Below are 16,546 nucleotides of genomic sequence, written 5' to 3' on the forward strand. Positions count from 1 at the left end.
TCCTGCGACCTGCTCAAGCCGGATAGCTGGGTAAATTGCCTCGTGGTAGAACGGATCATTCGTCGCACACTCAGCGCAGTCGTCGGGTGCCTCTGGCAACGGCAGCACCCCACGTGGCCCGTGCTTTCCACTTTACGCGAGAATTCGATGCATCCGTGCACCGCGTCGAAGCGCGTCTTTCCATGCCGAGTTCATCAAGTGACGCTTATTCAGATCTCATCATCGCCGTTTCGTTCTCCATAATCATTGATGTCCAAGCCAACGGCTTCTCCAAGCGGCATGAGTTCGGGGTTCTAAGGCTTCTGACCGGCAACATGGAACCGCCCACAAAGAGGCCAAGGCTCGATCAAAAGCCAAAAGAAGACGAAGATGACGAACTCAACTATGAGCCCGAGGAGGTGTCTCAGATGCGGGATCCCGGCTTTCGCTTCGAACAATCTCGTGCATTTGCCGCCTTCAAACTGAAATCGACCTTTGAGCACATCTTTCAAAAGTATGAAAAGGACTTCACAGGTATCGGTGATGAAATCGACCTCAGGACCGGCAAGATCATTACAGATAATGGTCACTTGGCCGGCATGAGATATGAGAGAGACACCGGAATCCCAGAGGATGACGATGATGAAGACGAGGACGAGGGTGTACTCTTGGAGGAAGCATTTGCATCTGACGACGATGAGGAGGATGGTGGCTTAGGCGAAGATGATGGGGGCGAGGATGGGAGCCCAGATGCGTCAGACAACGAAGACGATGAAGAACGAATCTTACACGGCAAGAAGAATGAAGCATCTCACCCAGGGGCCCTCATAAGCAAGCAAAAGGGCGAACTACGGCAGCACCCAACCCGGCCGAATGTCTCGCCAGGCGTATCAACACCAGGATCCGATCAACGACTGTCCAGCTTTGCTCAACCGCGCCCGCCAGGACCCAGCACCTCGAATCCGTCCTCGGATGTTTGGGGACATGAACCAGAACCTGTCGATCCAACTTGGAGGGTCCCCGAGATCAGCAAGCCCAAACTTGGCGACGACTTGATGGCAAAACTTTATGGTGCCAGATACCGCTTCCCCACCAGTCGAGGATTCAAGTCTGTGTGGTCTTCGCGGCGCGATACCGATGAGGAGAAAGCATTACCTGGGCCTGCTCAGATCGACATGAAGCAGCTCATCCGCGCGAGGAACGAAGTCCCTAGGATGGCGAGACCAATGTCAACAAAGTTATTACAGGCATTCACCGACCAAGACGACGATAACGAAGACGATCTTCTTGGAGTTGCCGTTGTAGATAAGGGGCTTAGGGCCGCGAAAAAGACATCGGATAATACGGATACCACCTTGGAGGAAGCAGTAGGCACCACTGTCAAAAACGATGCACGAGAGCTTGAACCACCTACCGAAGCCAAACCATCAAGTTCGAAACCCGCCATATCAAAAACCCTCTTGAGAGAGATTGGCTGGCTCAATCAGAATAAAACTTCTGTGAAAGAAGGCCCAAGACCGAGAAGACAACTCATCCCAGCCAAAGTTATCAAACCAGCAGAAGTTTCTCAAGAGGCAGAAGCTACCAAGCCGAGTCAACCAACCGAAAAAGAAGCTCAAGGCCAGTCGTTGGGATTACCAACTAAAGTTGGAGTTGAAGCTGGAGCTGAAGCCGGGGTTGAGGTTGAGGTTGAGGTTGACCAGAACTCGACTAGTTTTGTGACCGAAAGGGAGTCGCAGGACAGGCCAAAGCAGCGATTCGTGATCGAGTTGTTCTCCAAGATTCCCTCCCCAGAGGAGATCACATTAGTCGAAGATCCCGAGGATATGGATATCTTTGATTCGGATCACCAACATGAGGCCCTGGCGCCCCAGCTTGCTGATCTGACCGTCTCCGAACCCACTTCGACAGCTCTTGTGACAGTGGGCGATCCTGCAGCTGGCTCGGTCGAGACGGCTGTGCCAATCAAAGCACCAACTGCGAACCCCGCTGAGCCGCCGAAGGAAACATTCGTCAGGCACAGAATCGACCCCTCATACGACTTCTCTGATGACGAGGAAGGTATTCCCACGACTCGCATCAGAAAGCTTCGCAGCGGAAAGGAGATGGATACTGTTTCGGGTGCGGTCGAAGTGGCAGACCATGCAATAGAGGTCACGTCCGGGCCTTTGGAGAAGTTATCGACACTAGACGACCACCGGCCATCTCCTGTGGAGTCCAATGAAGGACCGTTCACGACCAGCAAGATGGCTTCGATAGAACCTAGTGACATCGACATCGGAATCTCTGAGCAGCAGGTCGATGCGCTCGCAGAAGTTAGCGAGGAACAGGGAAGTCTTCAAATCGAAGAAGTTAGCGAGAGGCCCATTGGGTCTGACATGAACTTCACGATCTTACCAGTGGAAGTTCTCCCTGAGATCAGTCCGATAGAGGGACATTCCTCTACAGAACCAACGAATCCGGCTGGTGCAGAGGCTCCGTCGCAAAATGAGGTCTTGGCGGCGCAGGAGCCTAAGATTCGGGAGAGCTTAAAGCAGAATCTCCATACACCCGCCAACCATAATGTGCTTGGAGAAATGATCTTGGAGGAGGCTCAGGAGATACAGGAGCAGATTCATGACGATTTCCAGAAAGAATTTCATGAAGAGATCCAGGAGGATATCCAGGAGGAGATCCAGAAAGAGATTCAGGAAAACATCAACGAGGAGACCCAGGAGGGTACCGATGAGCAAGTCCAAGAACAGGTCCAGGAGCAGGTCCAAGAAGAAGCTCAGGATGGGACTCGGCAAGGCACTCAAAGTGAGCCCGAGAAACTCCAACAAATGGGTGAAACACAGCAAGACGATGACGAGGAAGTCATCGAGCCCTTCACAATCCCCCTCGGCCTCGACGACATCGACGAAACAAGCGCGCCCGAAGCCGAACCCGAATCCGAAGCAATGGAAATCGAGCTTCCCATTCTCCCACCACAATCAAGAGGAAGCCTCCTCGGGCCGCCTCTTCGAAGAGGTCGTCAATCATCACCGACAAAGTCCTCGGGAGCCGTCGACAAAACAGCCACGTCGCCCTTCAAACACATGCGTCTCCAATCCAGCAGTCCTCTAAAGAAGTACTCCGTTAGCAAATCGCCAGCCAAGACTAGAAAGGCTAACAGGCCCCGCGCGTCCGCCAGCTCAGAGCGTCGAACAAAGCCGAGAAGCCACAAGTCTGCATCATCAACACTCGCAAAGTCGGAATCCCTTACACCCCCACCCTTCTCTGACCCCTCGCCAAATTTCACACAGAACCAAAAGGTCGTCCCCAGCACACCATCCTCATCGTCGAGACACCACCAATCCCGAACCACGCGCGACTCGGCCTCCAGAAAATCCTTCATCTCCCTCCTCTCCGACGACGAAGACGAACTCACCCTAGACCTCTTCAAAACCCACACAGCGGCCTCGGGCGGCGGCTCATCGGCCGAACGTAGACGCACATCCTACACCTCGGACCTCCTCGCCGGACCGCACACCAAGATCACGACGCCCATGAAGCAGAGAAGCCCGCTCGTTCCCGGGAGCGGGAACACGGGTGCAGCAGGCGCGACCACCACAGGCACAGAGACTGCTAGGGGCAAGAAGCGTAAGGCGGCGTGGGCGTTTGCCACGCCCACGCGAGTTCACTTTGGCAGCCCGTCAGGCTCACTCGTTCAAACGCCCGGCGGGAATATGAGGCGCTGTGGCGAGGATGGATTTCGATGCGACAGAGACTTCTGCTTCACTTGCCTGTAGGGTCAAGGAATCAAAGCATACTTGGAGAGCGAGGTCTTGTCATGGGAGCACAGAGGAACCTCTCTCGGACGCGCAGATAGAAACAGCAGATAGCGGGGCACTTGTGGCCTTAAGGTGAGGTCATGGAAGCCAAGTAGCTTCCTCATTAGTCGCTACATCAGATGAATACCAGAGAGCTTCTGTAAAGAAAATCATGAAAACCACGTTATGCAAAGTCATGGATGTCGAGGGGCAGTTGGAACGGAAGGGGCATGGACCTCGCAAACGCCTTATCCCCGGTGTGGTGAAACCCAGATCCTTACGCAAGCCAAATTTCCTGTCTTCCACCACATTTCTCCATTCGTCCTCGCTGCTCCTTGCTTTGGTCGACGTTTGTACGCCTAAAATATGTGTGTAGACCACCTTTCGTGTCGTCGCCCGTGAACAGGTACCCATCTTGAAAAGTCATTTCGAATAATCATTCCATGTATTGAGACTGAGGGAGGTGGAAGGTCCGCTTCATGCTTCTTTGTCCCGTTGATCCGAGCCATGTTCACTCCTGGAAGAAGGGACTTTAGTCTAGAACCCGGGCCGGCTTGCGGTTGCAGGGTCTAGTCCCGGAGTGACCGCCTGCGCCGCCTGCAGTGTTATGCCTCTTGCGTACAGTCTATGTGCAGAGGGAAGATCCAAATTGTCGCGTGGGGTGTGAGTAGTTGCGAAACCAAGCTGGCCGACGACTTAGACTCAGTTGCTGCTCACACCTGAGGCGGTCTGGTTGGCCAAGTGCTGCTTGAAAACCTCGGGGTCCCGAACAGGGTTGAAGTAAGGGTGTGCCTGGGCCTCCTTGGCAGTAAGACGTTCCTGCTTGCATGTCAGTACATCATTCTCGCCTAGTCTCGCCTCGCATGATGTCAACATACTTGATGGTCGTATCGAAGAAGCTTGTCCAGGAAATCAATCGCTTCATTGCTGACGAAGCGCTGGTTTTCCGCGGTGACGAAAGAGTGCCAGGGCTTCTTCTGGAAACGGCCGAGGATGTCGTCATACTGCGCATCGAGCTCGATCTCGTACTTGTCGAGGTAGTCGAAGAGGTCGTCCGTACCGAGCACCTTCGCAATCTTGACAAGTTGGTCTGAGTTAGAGTTGCCATGGAAGAACGGCTCCTTGCGGAAGATCATGGAGGCAAACATGGCACCCAGACTCCACATGTCCAAGCTGTAGTCGTACTCCTGGAAATCGACCAACAACTCGGGACCCTTGAAGTATCTGGAAGCCACGCGCACGTTGTACTCAGTTCCCTGGTGGTAAAACTCGGCCAAACCCCAGTCAATGAGTCGCAACTGGCATAGTATTAGTTTCAAGACCATGATGTATTCCACCAAGCGCGATACGTACCTTTCTGTTCTCATGATCGATCATAACGTTGTGAGGTTTGACGTCGCGGTGCATGATGCCCTTGCTGTGACAGAAGTCAAGAGCCTTCAGTAGCTCATTGATGTAGTAGCGAACATCAAGATCGTTGAATTTGGGGTAGAGGCTTCGGAAGTCGGTGTTATTGACATGCTCGAAGATGAGGGATGGCGTCTTGCTCTACTCGAAAATGCATCATTAGCCCACTGACTTGGCGAATGATCTTACGGCAGAATTCGCTTACTTGTGAGTCCCTGACCACGTCCAGAAGAGCCACGACATTGGGTCCTCCCGCCAAGTTTTGCAAGATCTTGATCTCACGCTTGATCTTCTTCTTCTTAACAGGCTTCAAGACCTTGATGACGCACTTCTGGTAGTTAACGACATTGATGCCCTCAAAGACCTCGGAGTATTTTCCGCGACCTGTTGTTGAAGACCTGTATCAGCCAAATATGCTTTCTTCGGTTCGACTCGTGCGCGCAGAGTATGCGGCGGTATGGCGCATGCGCGCGGCGCGGGGGCCATCCTCGGCGGAAGCACAAAACGTACCAATTTTCCTAACGACCTCGTAGTTCTCGAGAACCCCCCAGCCTGTTGATTGAAAGGTTAGTCACTGTGAGTCCGCAAAGTTGGGCAACACATGGTAAGTAGGTATGGCGAATGCAGGTCGCAAACACCTAGTCGATCTCTGGGCGAGAGAGACAGGGTAGGAAGCGCGAGTTTGGAAACCTACTAATGTTGACTGAATCGTAGTCCCAGTAGCTGCGGGGCATGTTCTGGTTGACATCTGCGTAGACCCGCGCCATGTTGGGCGACTTTTTTGCCTACGATCGTACGCAGGTTTGGACAGGGACGGGGTGGTGATGTTGCGTGAGGTTGGATTTTGCGGCGGAGGCAGGACGAGGAGGAGGGGTCTCGGCGTGGCTGAGGTAGCCTGGCTGGACGTGGAGCGGGTGGTGGTGGTGGGAGAACGGGGCAGGGAGTAAATCAAGGTGGGATGTCTAAAATCAGGCTTAGCGGTCTCGAGCCGTGATTGGTCGTCGACCGAAAGGCGCCTTCCCGCTTATCGTCCAGGCCGCCCGATAAGACCAAGTGATCCGTGCACGCCCCTGCCGTCCAACTGGGTGAATCTTGGTCTCGACCTGTATGACTAGAGTCCCTTCGGCGCGATGGCTACAGTGATTATAAGAAGTCAGTCATGCGCTCAACGGGACGTCGCATAGTAAGGTAGGGTTTCAGACAGTCGCTACTCATGAAGGAAGGCAGTGCTTTGGAGTAGATCACCTTCTCCTTCACTGGGGCTCGTAGATGGTTCAGAAACATCTCACTCGAACATCAAACAGACGGTTGGTTGCATATATCATTGAATCGTTGTCAATTTAGCAAATTCAGGGCATCAGTACTGTTCGAAAGACAAACGTGTTTGGCAATTCCAGACATTCTGTATTTCCTTTTCCCATGACCAAAGGTAATCATCAAACGTTTCAGACCGACAGTAGCAAACAAGGGTATCATATCAATCATTCCTCCGCAAGACCAAGACGTCCATTCCTTTCTGTTCCATTGAGACATCGTCTCATCCTCACGTCCTTCATGTGCAACTTCCTGTTCCCACACGACTCAAAAGGCCACTTCTGCCATCCCAATGTGGGCATTTTATGCCTCTTCTCATCTTCCTGTATGGCATCTTATGCCTCTTCCTATGTCGCCATCCGGCATCCAACACCTCTTCCATACCGCCACGAGGCAATACATGCCTGATTCGATTGACCTGGGAACCAATGTTAGCAGATGTCCCTCGACTTGAGTAATTGCAAAGACCAAGAAGTGCGAGAGAATGCTGTCAGAGAGAAGATTATTGCTCGACATGTCCAAGCTCAGTGCGACTCAGGCGCCGGAATTGGCCGGCAGTAGTCAGCTCTGGCAATGGATCCGACTAAGGATGACGATACAAGGTTTTCATCATAGCATACAGGGTATTGGGGTAAAGAGAAAAGAGAAATGAACATACCTTCAATGACAGTGGATTTTGGTGGATTCCCGCACATCAAGCCCCGCGAACCGACGGAGGCATTTGCCTCGACGTCAGCGTTCAGGTCGTCAAGCAGATATGAGAGCGTGTGTGAGGCCCCCAATTTCTGCGACAGTTAGAACGGTGCTGAGTGCACAAGGCACTGCAGCACGTTGCGCGAGCGTAGGGAAAATCCCCAGCGTGGTGGCAAAAGCTGGGAGTGCATGATCGTGTCTGTATACAAAAAGTGGCGACCTCTAGTTCTTTCCGACGACCGGAAGGTCCACGGGTCACTGACCCAATGGTTCTTTCCAGCCGCCAGAAGGTCTAGAAGTGGCACACCCCCAGTTCTTTCTGGTACCAGAAGGTCCATGGGTCAATGACCGCATGGTTCTTTCCGGCACCAGAAGGTCTAGGAGTGAACACCAATGGCATACAGATCCCCGACCAGAGGCAGCCAGCCCGGGCGTTGATGGCGGTGGAATGTCAATCGTAGTCGAGGGTGTCAAGCCCCGACTCGACGACATCCCATGTGCGTTTGCGGAGGTCGGGCTTGGGCTCTTGGCCCTTGCCCTTCCCCCGTTTCTTCTTCTTGTTCTTAGCAGTTTTGCCCGGCGGGCGAGATGGCTCGGCAGCCCGAAGGGTGCCATCCTCGCCAGTCTCACCTGCCTGGCGTACTGCCGTTGAACGTCGCTCTTGCTCTCGCTTGATGGTTTCGAGCTCAGAATGGCGAAACATGGCGATTTGGTCGTCAGTGAGTGTTCGTTTGACGCCATCGTAATAGTAGCCGAGATCGTCGTCTTCCTCGAAGACGTCGCCATCTTCTTCGACTGAGGCATTGGTGGTTGCAGCGTCCGGCTGATGATTTGGATTCAAAAAATCAGCTTGGAAATTGCGGACTGCCGCACCAGAGAAATGAGCCTCGAAGAATGCTACCAAGTCGTTCTGTGATGGGAGTCAGTATGAAAATTAGAAGGTATCGATGAGGGACTCACATTGCTGACGCTTGGTGCAGCAAACGATGGCATCATTTGGGCCAGCCAGCCTGGGTGGAAGCTTGAGGTTGGTGGGTTGATGTGGTGCTTCTTGACTCTTTTTTTTTTGGTGTGGGTGTTTTGTAGGAAAAGCGGTTGAATGAGGGAAGATATGATGGAGATGGGTGTTGAAGGAAGGAAGTTGGGTGGAGGAAGATTTGAGAGAAGGAAATTGTTGTAAGAAGGAAGTAGGTAAGTTGAATATTTGGATGGGAGGACCGCAGGATCAGCGCGTTGGGCGCCCGGAGCTTGGATCACGTGTGGGGCCCGCTTCACCACCATCACTCAGGGAAAGTGGGAAGGGGACGCGAACCAGCGCGCTCCTGCTTGGGAAGTCGAACATGTGTTTTGTGCAGTATTTTGCACAGATAATCAAACATTGTGATTGCTCCTCCTGTCTCCAGCCTTGAAGGCACTTAAGACTTGCTTAAGAGGGCGAGGGCGCTTTGGAAGGCCCGGAGAACCTCAGTCACTGTAAATGAGCTGTTAGTCGGATGCACTTGGTAGCGAGACAATGATGAAGGAGAACTTACTGTGTTCCTGCTTCTGGGCCATATTCTGTTCCTCCAGATTGACAAATCTCTGTCTGGTATGAAGGCGCTTGACTGCGCGCTCATTGTCATGGGCGCTGGAAGTGGATGCCCAGACGTTGAAGTACTGTAGCATGATGGTCACCATGACTGTAAGTTGGAAAAAGCGGGCATCGTACATACCTTGACAAGACCGTCGAATTCGAGCAAGAGCTCGCGCTCCTTCTCGTCTGCATCGGCGAGAGCCTTCTCGTACCTGGCTTCGAAATCGTCCCAGTCAAAAGCCGGAAAGACACCCGGAGTGCTGGGGGTGTTGTTGCCGTTGTCCTGACCGTTGGCGAGTTGCTGGTCCAAACGAGGCTCAGGTGTCTTCGTAGTCTGGAGGGACTTAGCCTTTTGCTGGTTGTTTCCCGCGTCGGCCATGTTTGCTGATGGGCCTGAAAAGTTGTGCAAGGAAGTTGAGGGACGAAGAAGATAAGCTGAGAAATTCGATGGTGAAGGTTGTTGTTCTTTTTTGGTTTTGGTTGTGTATGGGAGTCTTTTTTTTTTTGGTGCGCCTTGAAAGTGCTGTTGATTTTCGGGTGTAGAGAGAGGCAGGAACTCAGGGTGTTACTACCGCTTCCAGGGAGGTAATACGACAAATGGCGCCTGTAGCGGTACCGTTGGAGTTTCCTGCCTGCCAAAGGGACGTTAGCAATCTGACTGCCAAAAGTTCAAAGTGTGGCGCTAAGAAGGAAGCAAGCGCCAAGGGAAGAAAGTGTGGCGCAGGAAAGGGACATGGGGGAGGGTGCCATGGCCCATGGGGTCACCCCTGCTGCCTGTCGGAGTCCGCTTGCGCCAACACCAACGGCAGTCGAGTGTTTCCCATTCTGGCCCATTCATTGTCTCTCACCCGACCTCGTTCCCGTGACTCGACCGACGACCCAAGCGACCTCCCACTCACAGGTCGTCTGAACGCCCCGATCGAAGCACCTTGCTTTCCGAGAGTCGGCGTATATATCAAGTCGGTGATTCCTTCCAGGGCCTTGGGGGGTTTCTCTCTCCAAGATCCACTTACCGGAAACTCAAATACCAAACGTCATTCCGAGGGAACAACGCTCTGTGCATGCGCCTCATCGTATCACATCTCGAGTCGCCGCCTGCCTGGAGTCGACCAGAAAATCGCCAAAATGAATTGCGACATATGCTGTAGGCCTCACAGTGCTCAGCGTCTTCCCTTTCTCTGTGCCGTCGATGCTCGCAACCACTGCTATGAGGGTCGCATCAAGAATCTGCAGGCGCTGATGGAGAATGAGACTCTTCAAAAGGAGATCAACGACCTGCTTGCTCAGGACAAGGCAGATGATGGCCCTGGTCGAAGTGTTGTTCTCGAGTCGCTGAGTGCTTCTCAAAGATCGGCCGAAGATCGCACTGAACAGATCATCGCCCAAGCTGAGAAACTCAAGGGCGAAATTGCCGCTGCCAGAAAGGAGATTGCTGATCGCAGAGCCGCCCTCATTCGCCGCAAATCCGACCTTGCATCTGCATCGAGTGGCATAGCTGCTCGGAGAACTAGACAGCTGGAAGAGACTGAACGCTCCATCTCGGTTGCCAAGTACAAATGGACCCGAAGTGCGGACCAGATGTCGTCGACTCGATCTTTCTTGTGCATGGAGGCCGCCAAGCTGTATGGACTTCGTCGCATCAAGAAGGGATCATCTGCTCGGTACGAGTACAAGATCGGGGGTGTTGACATCGTCGATCTCTCATCTATGAATGGTTAGTATCGCACTCCAAACTTGGCGAGTGACACTTAAACTGACCTTGACAGTTATTTCGCCTGAACTCTTGTCCACCTCTCTCGCCAACATCGCCCACATTCTAGCTTTGACAAGTCATTACCTCTCGGTTAGGCTCCCTGCAGAGATAACACTGCCGCATCGAGACTATCCGCGCCCGACCATCTTCAATCTTTCCTCGTCGTATCAGCATGGGGAAGTGCCGTTTCCTGGAACCTCGCCCGTTACCAGCTTCTCTGCAGAAGAGCGCGAGAGCCAGCCGCAGTATATGCCTCGCCCGCGGCCACTCTTCGTCGATAAGACTTTACCCATACTGGCCAAGGAAGACCCTGCTGCTCATTCCTTGTTCCTGGAGGGCGTGACATTGCTGGCGTACGATATTGCTTGGGCCTGCAGTACTCAGGGCGTCTTTGTAGGAGATCGTAACTCGTTCGAGGATGTGTGTCATATGGGCCGCAACTTGTACAACTTGCTCATTGGCCAACAACTTCACAGCACCCAGACTGGTCGCCTCTATCCACCTGCAACTTCATCTCCCGGGGCGAAGCACGATGCGCTTGATCAAGAAGAGCTCGGCAAAGCTCCCTCGTGGATGGGACGATATTCCCATGGCACAGCTCACGCTTTCCTTGGCAGCGCAGAGGGATCCGAATTCATTCGCGGTTTCAAGCTTCCCACCCCCCTGAAGCTTGCTGATAGGCTCAAGAAGAAGCTTATCAGTGAGGTTGCCGTTCCGGAGTGGGAGGTTCTCGAGGACGACGCTTGGGCTATCGACGAAGGCGAAGGTCAGGCGAATCGCGCTGTCGGTGGTGGTGGTACAAATGGCTGGACAAAGGTGAAAAACAGGTAATCCGAACAAACATAGCAAACTCTTCGTACGTCGGTAATCAAACACCGCGTCAGTCGCTCTCCGTCTTCCAGTCTCTCTGGTGCTATGTGGTCGTGGTACAGGTAGGTGGGTGGTTTTTTTTTCGGGTTTTGTGATTTTGAGACTTTTTTTTGGTGTTTTCTTTTTCTCTCTCATCGACTTCCTCTTCCATTATCTGCTCTCTTGATCTCGTCTCAAGAAACTTCGTAGGTAAGGTCGTACGCGTGCGTATGGGTGTTTTTTTTTTTCGGGTTTTGTGATTTTCGGACTTTTTTTTGGTCTTTTCGTTCCTTTTCTTCAATCTTGCGGTCCTCGACATCTCGCTGACTTCTTGATATCGTCTCAAGATTGTTCATTTCTTCCGGGCTTCTCTGATCTTCTGAAGCCATGGGTCCATAATCTCAGCCTGTGATTCGTGATCATTAGGTACAATGAGGTGAGCGACGAAAGTTTCCGTCACAACCAACTCGGCCCATTTGTCAATGAGATCATCGAACATACTACGGAAGATGCTCTGTCCCCTGTTGTACCGCTTGTGTTCCATGAGCTCGCCCCATCTTCTGATAGCCAGCTGCGTGAGGCTTTTGGGTCCGTACATCTTCAACTGGTCAGAATCGATGAGGTCCCATAACGGTTCCAGAGATTTCTTCAGCTCGTCCTCCACCTCTGGGGATCCAATGACTACCACGAGTCCAGCAAGCGAAGGAGCGACGGCAAGCAACGCAGGACTGAGCTTCGAAGCAGGACTAGGCTCGGACGAAGAATTGGGCGCAGGCAAGGGATTGAACTTCAAAGGCGTAGTTCGAACGACGAAAGGGGCTGGCACCATGGGAAGTGGCGGCAGAAGTCGGGACTTCGCTTCCTTCTCGTCCAACTCTTTTTGTTCCTCCTGGAGCTTCTTCTTGTGGAACTCGTGCTCTTGTGCCTGAGCGCGTTGCGTTTCCTCGTCTCCCAATCTACGCCGACGCAACGGGGCGATTTTCCGAGGGGCAGGTTCTTCGTCCTCAGACATTGCCTGGTCGTCGTCCGAGTCCGAAGGGAGCTCCGATAAGGCCTCGGACTCTGGCGTTGACGATCGGGAGGGAGGAGCCTCGGAGGTTGAGGCCTCGGGAGTAGGAGCCGGCCCCAGAGCCAATGCCAAACGACGGCGACGCAGTGGCATGACCTTGCGCGGCGGGATGTACTCGTCAATTCCTAGGAACTCTACCTCGCTGTCTGAGTCGTCGTCTGACTCGGGTTCCACCTTCTCGGGCTCTGGAGGGAGGTCTCGAAGGACGAGGGTCTGTGGCGTCGCCGAGGGCATTGGCGGGGGCGGCGCTGGCCATGAGAGACCAGGAATCGTCGAAGGCGTTGCGAGGAGGCCAGTTCCAGGCACAGGCGTCTGAGGGATTGCGGGAGAGGACGAACTGTCCTTGGGCTCTCCGGGTACTTTAGACTCTGGCTCGGTGGTTGTCGTCGGTGTCGTTGTCTCGTTTTGAGATTTCGCAGGGGGCTCAGGCGTACGAGTGACGATGGGAGACGGCGATCTATCCTCAGGCTTTCCGGTAACGTCTGGCTCGGCCTCGATGATGGTCTTTGACAGCGGGCTCGGCTTGCGAGATCCGGCAATATCTAGTGGAAGGTCCGTTCTTGGCTGGGAGACTGACTTGAGCGAGCTCACTGGTAGCAGTACGAGCTTCGACCCAGTGTCCGCCTTTGCGGTAGACTTCCAGTTGTCAGGGGCCTGGACAATCAAGGCGTCAGGACTGTCTGCATCGGGTCTGGGAGAAGCATCAGGCCCTATCGCTGCCGTCTTTTTCTTTGGCCGAACCGGGGTCATCAGCGGATTCGCGGCCTTCTTAACAAACTTGATTCTGATGGGCTTCTTCGGCACCTGTGGCTCAGGAGCTGCGGCAACGGTGACCTTGTCGACCTCCACAACCTCTGGAGTAGAAGTGGCCTGGGCTGGAAGAGATACCGAAGAGGAAGATCTCTCTTCCTCGACGTTCTCCCACGACTTTTCCAAACCCGGCTCAGCGCTGACGGGGACGGGGACCTTTTCGACCTCAACGAAGTCGGGAGGAGGACCAAGCCGGGTTACAGAAGGGGACACCGGGGGCGAGGACCACTCCCTTTCCTTGTTCTCTGGGACTTCTCTTAACTGGGACTCAGAGCTTGCGGGGCCGGGGACGTCTATCATTTCAGCCTCAGGAGCAGGTCGAAGCTGGGCGTTGGGACGGTCTACCAAAGGCACGGCGGCTTCTTCCATCTCAAGCTCGCGGTTAGGGCGGATCTGGGGTGCATCGAACATAGGTTCGTCCAGTACCTGCTGCGGCTGAGGCCCATTCGGACGAGGAGCAGGTGAGGGCGTAGGAGGTGCAGAGTCAGAGCCCGAAACAGAGCCATCTTCAAAGTCGGATTGCGAGAAAAGCTTCAGAGGAGAATCCTCGTCCATTTTTTCGTTCTCCTCGTCAGACTCTGGTTCGGCGGTTTGGGACTTCTGCTGAGCGTCTATCTCCCAGTCCATTTCGCTGTCGGGCAGACCAGGTGTAACGACAGGAGTTGCAATCACGGCCACGGTAGCTGCCTTCGGGGCTTGAGAAGTCACCAGGATTGACTGTGCTCCAGGAACTGGCTCATGGAGTTTCTCGGTCTTGGGAACTTCGTTGGTCTTGGCTGAGGCATTGACAGAGACAGCGGCAAGAGGTGACTGGGAAATCAGAGGAGTCAGGGTGCTCGGCGCAGGTTCTTCATCGGGGATCGGCGCCGGTAGAACAGGAACTTCTGAAAGCGGCAGAACGACCGTGGGCTTGACGATGGCGGTCTTGATGTGGGCCTCGAATATATTGCCAACTCTAGGAGAGGTACCAGGCGAGGATGTCTCATCTCCATTCTTGAGTCGCTTGGCCTGAACCACGAACATGTTGTCTGAAGAGAGCTCTCCAATGAGCGAGGGCAACTTCTCAACGATCTTAGGCTGGGGCTGAATAGCGATGACAGCAGCTGCATTGAGTTCTGTGGTAGATGTGCCGAGCGAGGGCATCTTCTCAGTCGTCTTGGATGGCAAGTTCAGATTCGGGGAGGCATGAACTGAGGAGTTCTTCTCGTCAAGGGTACTGTGCGAGAATACCGGAGAGTCGGGAAGGGTAATAATCTTCTCCAAGGCAGCAAGAGTACTTGGCGATTGCATTGGGCTTGCAGGCGGAGCATTCACCTTCGTAGCAGTCAAGTCAAGCTCGGCCTTGGCGCTGTCGGTCTTCTTCGGCTCGACTCGCAAGGTCGGTACCGGTGGGGTTGACGAGGAGGTGACTAGCGATGCTAAAGACAAAGGCTCAGGACTCAAGTTCTGCGTTGGCTCAATGAATTGGACCGTCTTGAAGTTAGCCGGCGAGGGCATGACCGGAGCCATCGACATAGGCGAGACAGTAATTGGCGAGAACGAGAGACGGGTGCGATCCGAAGTCTGTGTTGACTTTGTGACTTGAATCATCTTGCTCGACGTCTGGGCGACATCTGCAACATGAACATGGGCGTTCGACGTCTGGCTTGGGACGCTTGCTTGGCTGGTGCTCTTGTCGACATCGAAAAACTCAGGAACTGGTCGCATCGTGCTCTTTCCGCGGTAAGTCTGGATCAGGTTGAAGTTTGCCATGAACTGCTGTGAGACGACGTCCTGCTGAACCTTGCCGTACGCTTCAATCTTCGAAGCCAACACCTGGTTGCTTGAGGCGAGAGACTCGTTGCTGGCTGCCAAAGCGTGGTTGCTGGCTGCCAACGCTTGGTTGCTAGAAACAATCTCGCGGCGAACGTCGATAGACTCACGGAGGCTAAAGTCTTGCTTGCTGACCGGCTGGGGGTGGTGGACGAATCCTTCAACGCCACCAAGTCTCTTCTGGATCACTTCGGGCAGGTTCTTGGTCTTGTCCATGACGAATGTGGGACGGGGACGCTCTTTGGCGAGACGTGCCTTCAGGCGAGAGTTCTCTGCCTTTCTCTGCTCGATTGCCGCAATGTAAATCGCCCACATCTCGCATTTCTCTTCCTCTTGCTTGGCCTTTAGGGCTTCCATCTCGGTCTGAGGAGCAGGTTTGGGGTCGCTCACCGCCTGATTCGGTGGCGAGGGGGGTCTGTTCCTGTTGTCAGCATATCGTGAAATAATTTCAATGAAGAAAAGAAGAATATCGCTCACATAACAGAGGGATCACTCTCGCGCGACCAATACTATTTGGTCGACGTCGGAGAGGACACCTCTGGCCAGGTACCAGGAATCCTGGGCTTTCGCTCGATCTCGTAGACGCCCGAGACATCATCCACGTCGACGCGGAGAAACAAGGGATCATCTTTGCCGTCGTCCTTCCATCTCAGACTATACACCTCAAGGCGTTTAGTCGCGGCGATACAGAGTAGACGAACAGCAAGAACGAGTGCGCAATTGAGCGGGGTAAACGGTGCCAACTCCATGTTGAAGAAGGCGCGGAAAGCTTGGTCACCGGTGGTGAGGAGATAGGAGATCCAGTCCCAAAAGGAACCGGAAGCTCCTACGATCTCGCCCATCCACGCGGATTCCGTGAAGGGTTCGACGAAGTCGTACATGAGGCTGTACGTGGTGATTAGGATGGAGAAGATCCACCTCCAGATGGAAGCGGAAACTTCTCCAGCCTCAGTCAACCACGCGAGATCCATCGTGAGGTCTTGTCGAGTAGCAGGGAGTAAGTGAGGAAGTCGTGAGTCAATTGAGAAAACAAATCCGCGGCGCGTGCAAGCAACTGCAGCCGGGAAGAAATAATGGGTGATGAATTTCGTAATCGAAGCGCGACAAAGAGGGAAAGGAGGAGGAAGTTTTTTCCAAACTTCGCCGCGAGAAAAAGTGATATGGGCAACGGGTGGGTGGTGGGCCGGCTGGCGGTCAGCGGTGGGCGGTTGGTTCGTTCGGCACGTGATGTGAAGAGAGGCAGGGCTTTCGGATAATTCACCTTCGTCTTGTCTGCTAAGGTGAAGTTCATGATAATGTAAGGTGAATATACCAGAAGGGGATGCGTATTCAGGATCAAGGTGGGTCTAGACGGGATAATGGTGGCCCGGTCTGGGTGGAAGGGGTAATGGTTTGGTCGGGATAGCGTTCTTGAGACATCACTTGTCATGTTGTAAACAAATATTCGCCCATCAGTTGGACGATTCGGCTATGTAGATGTGGTGTTGATATTGCTC

At 53.6% G+C, this 16,546-nt stretch overlaps 6 protein-coding genes across 6 annotated transcripts; 2 read left to right on the forward strand and 4 right to left on the reverse strand.

The window, feature by feature from the left end:
- Positions 1–182: 182 nt before the first annotated feature.
- Positions 183–3,749, forward strand: CABS01_14051 (uncharacterized protein; the record flags this gene model as incomplete). The annotated part of the gene is made up of 1 exon (XM_060547391.1): positions 183–3,749. The coding sequence occupies one exon, from the start codon at positions 183–185 to the stop codon at positions 3,747–3,749; it is 3,567 nt and encodes a 1,188-aa protein (XP_060393741.1).
- A 723-nt stretch (positions 3,750–4,472) lies between these two features.
- Positions 4,473–5,944, reverse strand: CABS01_14052 (casein kinase II subunit alpha; the record flags this gene model as incomplete). The annotated part of the gene is made up of 6 exons (XM_060547392.1): positions 4,473–4,589; positions 4,649–5,068; positions 5,124–5,318; positions 5,383–5,561; positions 5,688–5,729; positions 5,872–5,944. 6 exons carry the CDS (start codon positions 5,942–5,944, stop codon positions 4,473–4,475), a joined length of 1,026 nt encoding a protein of 341 aa, XP_060393742.1.
- Positions 5,945–7,635: 1,691 nt separating this feature from the next.
- Positions 7,636–8,180, reverse strand: CABS01_14053 (uncharacterized protein; the record flags this gene model as incomplete). Its single annotated transcript, XM_060547393.1, has 2 exons — positions 7,636–8,094; positions 8,145–8,180. 2 exons carry the CDS (start codon positions 8,178–8,180, stop codon positions 7,636–7,638), a joined length of 495 nt encoding a protein of 164 aa, XP_060393743.1.
- A 419-nt stretch (positions 8,181–8,599) lies between these two features.
- Positions 8,600–9,136, reverse strand: CABS01_14054 (uncharacterized protein; the record flags this gene model as incomplete). The annotated part of the gene is made up of 3 exons (XM_060547394.1): positions 8,600–8,655; positions 8,717–8,840; positions 8,897–9,136. The coding sequence occupies 3 exons, from the start codon at positions 9,134–9,136 to the stop codon at positions 8,600–8,602; spliced, it is 420 nt and encodes a 139-aa protein (XP_060393744.1).
- Positions 9,137–9,882: 746 nt separating this feature from the next.
- Positions 9,883–11,341, forward strand: CABS01_14055 (uncharacterized protein; the record flags this gene model as incomplete). Its single annotated transcript, XM_060547395.1, has 2 exons — positions 9,883–10,471; positions 10,524–11,341. The coding sequence occupies 2 exons, from the start codon at positions 9,883–9,885 to the stop codon at positions 11,339–11,341; spliced, it is 1,407 nt and encodes a 468-aa protein (XP_060393745.1).
- A 370-nt stretch (positions 11,342–11,711) lies between these two features.
- Positions 11,712–16,021, reverse strand: CABS01_14056 (uncharacterized protein; the record flags this gene model as incomplete). Its single annotated transcript, XM_060547396.1, has 2 exons — positions 11,712–15,465; positions 15,573–16,021. The coding sequence occupies 2 exons, from the start codon at positions 16,019–16,021 to the stop codon at positions 11,712–11,714; spliced, it is 4,203 nt and encodes a 1,400-aa protein (XP_060393746.1).
- Positions 16,022–16,546: the final 525 nt, after the last annotated feature.

Source organism: Colletotrichum abscissum (genome assembly GCF_030869225.1).
Source record: "Colletotrichum abscissum strain IMI 504890 chromosome Unknown Scaffold_50.1, whole genome shotgun sequence".
NCBI classification, from domain to species: Eukaryota; Fungi; Ascomycota; class Sordariomycetes; order Glomerellales; family Glomerellaceae; genus Colletotrichum; species Colletotrichum abscissum.